Source organism: Mytilus trossulus, chromosome 13 (genome assembly GCF_036588685.1).
Source record: "Mytilus trossulus isolate FHL-02 chromosome 13, PNRI_Mtr1.1.1.hap1, whole genome shotgun sequence".
Lineage (NCBI taxonomy): Eukaryota > Metazoa > Mollusca > Bivalvia > Mytilida > Mytilidae > Mytilus > Mytilus trossulus.
This window is the reverse complement of record NC_086385.1, coordinates 33,893,183-33,903,536: the sequence shown is the minus strand read 5'-3', so window position 1 is coordinate 33,903,536 and position 10,354 is coordinate 33,893,183. Positions and strand designations below refer to the sequence as shown.

General features: G+C 32.1%; 1 protein-coding gene across 1 annotated transcript; it reads left to right on the top strand.

Moving 5' to 3' along the window:
• The first annotated feature begins 266 nt into the window (after window positions 1-266).
• On the top strand, window positions 267-5,681 carry LOC134694923 (uncharacterized). Its single transcript, XM_063556032.1, has 3 exons — window positions 267-383; window positions 3,482-4,188; window positions 5,020-5,681. The coding sequence occupies exons 2-3, from the start codon at window positions 3,543-3,545 to the stop codon at window positions 5,319-5,321; spliced, it is 948 nt and encodes a 315-aa protein (XP_063412102.1). The 5' UTR covers window positions 267-383; window positions 3,482-3,542; the 3' UTR covers window positions 5,322-5,681.
• The last annotated feature ends 4,673 nt before the right edge of the window (window positions 5,682-10,354 follow it).

The window sequence follows — 10,354 nt, the reverse complement described above, 5'->3', positions numbered from 1 at the left end:
CTTTTTTTATTGTCTTTTTCTGATAAAAGATTAACACTTCAATATTAAAATTCAAATATATAAAAACAATATCACCAGTTTGATGGTTTATTCTTTTTTTCATAGGTTTTTGTTCTGGTTTTAATTACCAAATTCGAAACTTTTGGCTGATACACAATATATATATATATATACAACCTCTATGTAAATATTTAAATTCATAATTATTGAAATCTGTTACTAGCATTATACAGTTTGAAAGAAATTTAAAAAACAACTTAATGCGAATTTTATGTTGCACAGTCTGTTGCATAGCCAACTAAGCATGAACAACTTGAATGTAAACATTGATTTTACAAGTTTCATCTGACAATGGATTTTACGCCAGTAGACCACAATATATAGTAAGTTGGGTATATTTCTAACGCAATTTATAATTCCTAAGGTTAACTTAAATTTTCAAAGTGAAAATGATTTGATAAGCTTAGCATGCCTTCTTTTCAATATTTGATTTATATTTATAACGGCAATTTTACATAATGATCAATAATGTCGGATATAGAATGTCACGCTTCTCAAACCCGGATCAAGTTAGCGTTTATTTTAGTAGGTTACAGCTCACTAAGAAATACCTCACGAGGGTCTGTGATTGGGGTCTTTTAATTCTGTATTCTTTACTTTTAGCCAATTTTCTCTATTCTTTAAAAGAAATCCCATTCCTCTCTGATTTCTTTTCTCTGAATTGTTTATATTATCTTATTATGTCCCCTTGTAAAAATTTGATTAATATTTATAACTTTAAATAATGCTGATATAATGACAAACTTCTCGACTCGGTTCAGAGCGTGTTATTGTAGTAGCAAACAGCTCACTGGGAGATAATACCTGAGGGTCTAGAGGTCCGACTCCACAGTTATCGTCATAGTCCCTAGTGTGGACAGTGTTTTTTTTTATACCCCTTCCAAATTTATTTACCAATGTTTTATGCCTCAAATAGCAAGAAGGGGGTGAACTTACACAGCAAAAAATTGGTCATTAATTTTAAAGTAAATTGGTGATTTTGTCCAGCTGAAAAAGGTTAAAAGTTAGCACTTTGTAAGCTGTCAAATGATTTCAAGACCCCTTAAACTTAAATTTATTCATTTTTTAAGTTAGAGCTGATGAAGTTTTCTATAAATTTGATATGATTTGTCCCAAAAGTAGTACAACACATTGTAAACATATTATTGAGAAAGCGCAGGTGATATTTTTTTAATTTTCATTTATTGTCTTGAAAGAAATGCACTACGAAATAACTTTGGTCTCGGACCATAGGAGAGATAATTGGAGGCTTCAGTTTTGTAAATGTATTTATTACTTATTTTGGCATGTTTCTCTATTCTTTAATGTTTCCCCATTATTTTCTCCTATTTTTCTGCTTTTTTTTGCCCTTTACACGTTTAGTCAATTATTCTTTAATATGTAAACCCAATGACCCATATACAGTGAAATCTGACTAAAGGATTATGTACCCTTCTGTTGATTCAAAGCTAAACCTATGAAAATTTTTATAAAAAATCCACAGCCTTTATCCTTGTACTATCATATTTGACAATTTGATGACTGATAGATATAGGATTAATGCATGCAGTGTTAGCATTGATTTCCTTAAAACAACTTTATTAATGGAGTTATTTGTTAAAACAAATAAAAATGTGGACCAAATCAAGTACACCTTTTAGGGTGCACTCGACTTTAGTGACTCCGCACGAGGTATTTTGGAATATACAGGTTGGTTAGAACTTTTTGTAAAGAATAAACACTAGCACATCATAGAAAAGCAAGTGAGAAATCTATGTTTCAAATTTTATAACATAAATCTCTGTATTAAAGGCTGTGGATTTTCTCTAAAAAATGTTGATTTATTTGCCACAAAGTACTCTTTTTCTTTTCAATGCAATGAAACAGTAAATTATAATGCTTTCCATCAGGTTTCCCTCTAGTATATGTACAAAATGGCCTGTCTCTATTATTCATTATATCTGTAAATTTTGATACAATTGATGTTTGAAAAATTCGTACAATGCTACAGAAGGGGTCATAAACCATAATCGAATCCTGTATAAACCGAAAACCTGTATAAACCAAACATGTTCGTAAGCATCGTTATGTCAAATAATGTGCGTTGTGAACCTGATAAAACCGAACATCGGCCAAACCGAACAAAATGTTAAGTCCAACAGAGTTTCGGTTTAAACAGGTTTCACTGTACTCGTACATATTCTATTCAACAGCAGTTAAAATATACCATACATAAATTACTCGACTGTATTATATATGCCGTGTTATACTGTGTGTTATTTTTATATTGATAAACTTAAGAAGGGTTTTCTCATATGAATTTGATTTTGAATAATAGGTCAAATTTACCAGATGAAAAAGTATATTCAACGGGAAAAACGTCTTAGTTTATACGTTTAATTGTACCTGTACTTATTGGGTAATATGATTTGAAGTACAAATGGTTTTGGTACCCATAACATAAATTTTCTCAGTCTTGATATTTATTATAGTTTCGAGATTCGTATTCCGAGAGAGAAACTATATTTTATGGTATTAAATGTACTTCAAACGATATAACCACACTAAGTACACGTATGAAATGACAGTTAATAAACTCATCATAGATACCAGGACTAAATTTAGTATATACGCCAGACGCGCGTTTCGTTGTATACTGTTGCTTGAGCGTAACCAGCACATACAATCACTATTATCCTGCTTTGTACTTTACTGAAATTATATACTAGTCCACAAAAGTAACGATACACAAGTTTAAACTAGAATTTGTCATAAATATAATAAATATAGAAAACTTTTAAATAATGCAACGAAAAACATTCAAATGTAAAGCAAATCTATACAAATAAAAGAATCTGACCAAACTGGAAAGTGAGAACATACAATGTTATTAAACAATGATTGCCCAACTGGTATCATACTAATAGCAAGAGCAATACGACGGGTTCAACATGTGAAGAGGAGGAACACATGAGATCACCCCCATTTTTTGGTGAGGTTCGTGTTGCTTAGTCTTTAGTTTTCCAAGTTGTGTCTTCTGCATATACTATTGTTTTTCTATTTGTCTCTTTCGTTTTAAGCCAAGGCGTTGTCAGTTAATTTTTTGATATATGAGTTTGAATGTCCCTCTGGTATCTTTCGATGGAATAGATAACCTTAGCCGTATTTGCCACAACTTTTTTGGAATTTTGGATCCTCAATGCTCTTCAACTTTGTACTTGTTTGACTTTATAACTATTTTGATATGAGCGTCACTGATGAGTCTTATGTAGACGAAACGCGCATCTGGCGTACTAAATTATAATCCTGGTACTTTTGATAACTTTTTTTCGACCCTCTTTTACTTATTTTTGGATTTTGTTGGATTGTCCTGATATAGGTGAATGAAGTTTTTGATCGTTTTCTAATCAATTAATCCTTCAAAATTTTACTTTATTTATAGGTGCAATATATATTCCAGTCCGTCATTATAAAGGGAAAGAGAAAGGCAGCGCGGGTTAAAGATGTTCGACGCCCCTGCAATCAACACTAAGACTTTTAGAATCTCGCGTGAAAATGTACAACTGGCCTGCATTGTTTGTACATTAGGTTTAGGCATTCTAGTTATCATCGATTATCAATCGAAATTACTGAGGTATGACCAAAGAAGTTCTAACAGTTTGTTCCTTGCTTTTTTTATCGGATTTTTTCACTATAGCTTTGGGTCTATGACCTGGTTAAAATCAACATATCAACTACATGGAATAAGTGATTTCTATTTTGATGTCTATACATTCCCCGTCGTGTGTTTCTTTTTTACATTCGCAGTGATATGCACCAAAGAATACCCAGGAGAATTCCGGAAAACAACATTTGCATATGTAGTTTACATTTCCATATTTTTGCTAGCAGTTTTGGGAATCGGGGTTGTTCGAAACTCCAGTAACCAACCTACACACGATGATGTTATGTTGAACACATCTGACAAGATTTTTAATGATGACCTTCGAAAAAGTAAATGTGGGATGTATGCCGATATGTTCACAATATTAGTCTTGAAATGTTATACCTCATGCTTTTATTACGTTTTTGAGTATGTTTTTATCTATGCTACTTTCACGGCGATCCTGCTGTGGAATATACAGGAAAGTGTGCTAAGCGGCAAACAAGGTAAATTGATGTTGTTTTTTTATTCATAAAATGTTTCTTTATATTTTTCTGCTGTAAATAAGCTGTAGTTATACATTAATTAGACGGAAACTTAACGAAAATTCAACGTCAGCATACTACAAATGTTTATTGAGCAATATGTAAAATATTTAACTCCCAAATTTGCGACAGGAAATTCAATTTTGGTTAGATACTACAAAGGTCTGCCCTAAGCAACCATCAAAAACACTTTACCTACCACGAAAGAACAATATGGTGGCGATGTTTGGCCCTGGGACAATTATATTAACAACTGTCAGCAATTTACTTACGCTTTGAAATAGCAACAAATACATATAAATATAGATAAAGTTTTTATTTAACTAATTGAAATTCCTTGTTATGTTTCTTGTGTCAAGGTATATTGTTGTTTCCTGTTTCACACTTCCACACTGAATAGAGTTCAACTGTTTCCATTGGTACCGAATACTTTATTCGGAGTGGGTGTGACTTATCAACTGATAGATGGTACAACATTGTTATCACAAATGTTGGCTTAATTTGCCAAGGGTGAAGAGTATCGGAGTGGATCGTAACCCTTGGCTAGCGAAGATGAATGATTTTAACAATGAAACAAATCGAATTTGGCATAGCAAGTTTTAATAGTTAAAAAATACTAACTTGGCAAAGGCTTTTAAAAAAACAAATCAATGAAACCAGTGTGTATTGCTATGATGTGTCATATATTTTATTCAATCGAAGGTCTTTTTTTTTTAAATTTCAGCAGTTAATTCATGTCTTCAACATACATCTGTCCGTCAATCTTGTAATTTTTTTAATTTTTTTTTCCAGGTCAACATAACCAGCTGTGTATATCGTGCGATAGTACAATTAGGTTACAGCAATATATCTTAATGTTCATGATGTTTGTTATCTGGATAGTGCGACCAACTTTCTGGATTATTAACTTTTATTGCACCTTATTGCCACAAGATCTTATTCCATGCATGACACTGTGTATGTTGTATCCTCTTTTATTATCGTATTTTCTGTACAATTTAGTTTATCAGGAGGATTGCCTTCATCATCGCTGCAAGCAAAGATTATATGATTTTCATGATCCCAAAAAGGAAGAAAAAACGCTTTTAATGTAACAATAATCAGCATTTTTGTTGAAATTAAAAAAAAAGTAGTTTTTGATCTGATGTTGTATTTTTACATTACATGAAATACTACGTTGATACAAAGAAAGCCAATACTAAACTATCACGCCATGTACACCTGATCACCGAATAATTTAATTAAGATCGAGGTTATTGAGAAGTCAAATCATCTTAAACTCATTGAAACTTCATACCAAGTTTTGTTAAAATAGTATAAAGAACACATCACATTTAATTCTGAAAATTAAAACCGACGAGTCGAACGGGAATTATATGCTGTATGATGTATACGACTGACATTAACTTCTTAGAATGAGGTTACATACCGAATATTGTTGACCCTCTATGAAAATTCACCAGAGATAATACCTCATAAAAACTTAATCAAAGCGGCATTTAATAAAAAGGGACATTCTTACCCTAACCGTCGAATAGAAAAGGTTTGGTAAAGAATGAGGCCTCTCATGTTGGTTTCCTATAATCACATTTTTTTTCAAAATGAATATAATCACATAATCCTCAATTATTATTTATAACAAGATACTCAAATAATAAAATAAACAGATCTTGATTATGAAATTATCATGAAATGATTGTTCCGGTAATCAAATAAGTACTACGATCGCGTAATCCCAGAAAGAAAAATTCTGACGAGGGGGCTCAAGAATGAAAAACGTAGAAAAGACATACACACTATTTTCCGAAACAACAGCGACGTTGCTTTACTATTAAAACTGTGAACGTAGAGTATAGCAAGGAGGACGTTACCACTGATTCAGAATTACAACAGAATGCTTTGAATGTGCGGGTAAAGGTAGAATTCTTTGGTTGGATTGCTTGTTAGCTGAACCGTGAATTTATCATTATATAAGGTATACTACCCTCCTTTCGGAGTAGTCTAGTCCTACAGGCAGATATATTGGTTATCTATTAGACAAGTCAGTGGCGGATCCAGAACTTCTTATAAAGGGAGGGAGCCCCGCTGACTGACCTAAGGGGGTCCCGCTCCAGACACGCTTTAGTGATTTCCTATATTAGCAACCAAATTTTTCCCACGAAAGGGGCGGAGGGCGCCCCCCCCCCCAGACCCCTGGATCTGCCTATGCAAGTCTACCTTTAAAGGAGGGTAGTTTACCTAACCTAATAATTCACTAAAATTTTTGAGATGAAACAGATTTTTCTGCAGTAAATCATTTAAGTGACCATTTGTTCAAATAGAACATCCTGTATTTCGTCGAATTTTGTACGAAGTTACAATATCCCGATTAATTTGAAGTAATCAGGTATTAGGCTTAGACAATTATGGGGTATCTGTGATTTAGTAGGATTAAAAGACCAACAGCTAAACAATAATACACAAAGCACAACTGAGAAAACCAAAGACTGAACAACACGAACTACGAACTGATTAAAATTGTTATGGCGTCCCATTCACGTGTCATTCATAGACCTAATGCGTTACTATGATTACTTTTCGCTCATTTGCATTCCTATGATTAGAAATTAATGACTGGATGATGCAATATTTTTCTGCAGTTATTATTGACAAGCAGCACTTTTTCTCAAAATAGATTTTGAAAATAAGAAATTTCAACGTATAAGCCGACAAAAGCATATCTTTATGTTTGATTTGAAACAGAAATGTCCTTATCAAATGGCAAAATCAAAAACTGACACTTCAAACTGCAGAATGCACAAAGAGACTTTAGTTATTTCATACCCTTACAATTTCGTACTTCATGGAATATTTATAACTATGCCATTTCGTACCTCGTGGAATATTCATGTGTATTCCATTTCGTACCTCGTGGAGTATTTATATGCATGTCATTTCGTACTGATAATAACTCCTTAGTTGAATAATAAACCTTATATTTTTTGGAGATGAAAAATGAGTTAAGGTTAAACCCGGAAAACAAGCAAAGTATTATCGTGCGAATTTTTCTACTGCTGGAATCATAACAGTATTTTCTTTTGAATTAAAATCCTCTCAAGAGGTTTAAAAATATTGTATTTATTCATTGTGAAAAAGAATTAAAAAATAATAACATTTTATACAAGTATATTCTTGAAAGCTCCAGTATTCAATAAAAGTAAAACATTTATAAAAACCTTAAAACTGGTCAGTTTTAGGATGTTTTAGGATTTTTCTTTCTTCTTATACTTTTTTGTTTCACAAAATCTCCCATAACAACTTTTACGATTAACAAATCTATGATACAAAATAGAAAACAAGTTTTGAGTTTATGACGTTCAACATGGTAAACAAATTGGCTCATAAGGAACACAATTGCTTAGATAAGGGATACAATATGGTAAATGTTGGGTACAGAATTACAGGGTTATGAAATAGTCAATGTACCGTCTATAATGTCCATCCTCCAAAGCATCCAGAAAAACGTGAAATCGCAATTACAGTTAAACTTATGAACTGGACATAATCAAATATTGCAATACTAATACAATTTTAAAAGTGTTAAGTCCATGATATAATTCAATATGTTCCTACCGAATCAGTTTCTCTTGCTGAATCGGTTGTCCACATCTGCTGGATCACCAATTACTATAAACTTGAAAAAAAAAAAATCCATTATAAAATTTGCCTGGACTCCAATATCATATTAGTAACTACCGTCAGCTGACCTGATTGTATAATCTTGTGCACAATTTCTGAAGTCACAGGATTTATTCAAAATTTATGTGCACACACTGTAACTGATTGACTGTCAATTGAATTTGTTGTCACAATGGGTGCCACAGGATCTGCCTACACGTCCGGAGCACCTGAGATCACTTCTAGGTTTTGGTGGGGTTCGTGTTGCTTATTCTTTAGTTTTCTATGTTGTGTTATGTGATCATTTGTTTGTTTGTTTGTCTTCTTTCATTTTTAGCCAGGCGTTGTCAGTTTATTTTCGATTTATGAGTTTGACTGTCCCTCTTGTATCTTTCTTCACTTTTTTGAAACTATAAGTTAATCTGCAAACGGTCCCAACAATTGAATGACTGAGAAAAGATTGCAAAACAACGTCATGTCCGTTGTTAGGAAAAGAGCAATTAGTTTTCATGAACCAGACACAGTGATGTCATCAAAACGAAAATCAGAAAAATACTGAACTCCGAGGAAAATTCAAAACGGAAAGTCCCTAATCAAATTGTATAATAAAAAAAGTCAAAACAATTCAAACGGATGGATAACCACCGTCATATTCCTGACTTGGTACAGGCATTTTCTTATGTAGAAATGGTGGATAAAACCTGGTTTTAAAGCTAGCTGAACCTATCACTTGTATGACAGTCAATCCAATTTCATTATATTGACAACGACAAAACGATACCGTATCACTGTTAGTGTATAGGTATCAATGTACCAAATGAAAATCTATGGGCACAGCCATCTTGGTGAAGGGAACATGACATAGAGAAGAACAATGGTAAGTCTTTGTGATTGGCTGTTATATCAAATATGTATTTTTTTCAGGAAAGCCTGGTTAGTATGACTACAGTAAAGTATAGTCCTCTTGTAAAATAATTTACATAGGAATTATTAGAATTTGTTTTAGAAGTTGAGGTAAAGTGCTAAAAATCAGTGACATTTTTCTGCGTGATTGTCATGCGTTCTTGACAACCCCAAAATTCACTCGTAAAAGCCATGGGACTTTTTTGTGTTGTATTTTGATGAAAAAAAAATGTTCTTTCTTTTGATACCTTTTTCAACGACAAAATGTCTTTTATTTAGAAGTAATTAAACAAAAGGCCTACATTGTCGGCAATGGAAAACTATTTAGTACTTTGTATTCTAAAGCACTATATGAATCATGTACTACTAGTATCTTCTCTTTTGTTTGGTTTAGATGCAAAAGGGTTACCTTTTGCTGATAAATGATACACACTTCTTTGTGAATATTCAATTATATAAGTATGTCACAAGCTTTAAATAGTTTTAATGAAACCTAAAAATAAAGATTTCTATGTTCAACAATCTGTTGCATAGTTATTTAGTTAAAAGGGCATGTTCAACTCGAACATACACATTGATTTGTAAAGTTATATGATTATGAATTTCAAAACAGAAGAATAAATAACGGTATGTTACATATATATATCTATGACAATTTATATTTCGTAAGCTTCATCATAAAGGGTTTTCTATTTTGATATATAGTGACAATTTGATTAACTTACATTCATGTCTCCTTTGAAATATTTTATAAATAGTCAATAATATAAGGTTTTAATATCTTTGCTAAAATGTCATACTTTTCGGTATGAGTTCAAATCAACGACATTTTGAGATAAAAAGGAATCATATCATGCATGAACAATTTCATATATTATATCTATATATATATCAATAAAAGTATTAAATGTATTAAATTCTCATACATGAGGAGATCAGCATTAAAGGTAAGACTACATCTGATTTACAAATAAGTTGAAAATCATTATTTAATTGGTCATTACCAAATCTCTGGGATTGATAAAACATCAACCTCATCGGCAGTCAATAAATGTTTAGTATAAATAAGTGGATTTACAAGAATCGAACCGCTCCTTGTTTTAAAACTAAATACATTATCTAATTTGGAAGTTGCTATTTATTACAAGTTGAAATATATGGTAAATTTTCACAAAAAAAAAAACATCGAAAAAGGCAGGAAAATATAAACAAGAATGTTCATAACGACATCAACCTACGTCCTTTAAGTTCATTTGAAAAAAAAACTATTTATAGGCACACGTTAGCTGTTCAAAATTTTATATTAACCGTTCATGATTATCCGCGTTCAAAAACGTTTTACCAAAGAAGATTCGATCTGGTTTTCGCCGTTTTTACAAATGATTTATAAATCATTGTTTCAAAATTTAATACACGTATAATATCGATGAAATGAGAATTTAGATCTCCCTTAACATTTGGTTTGTTCTCCGGTCCTATGCACAACGACGTTCGCCCGTAAGATTAAATAAAACCAACTGACCCTTTTCGCTGTTTATCATACATATTCATCAATGTTTTGGTACTT

Bases quoted from the DNA above. Each gene is read 5' to 3' on its own strand.
- LOC134694923 (XM_063556032.1), top strand. From the start codon at position 3,543: ATGTTCGACGCCCCTGCAATCAACACTAAGACTTTTAGAATCTCGCGT. The intron at 4,189-5,019 runs GTAAATTGATGT...TTTTTTTTCCAG, and splicing joins TGTGCTAAGCGGCAAACAAG to GTCAACATAACCAGCTGTGT.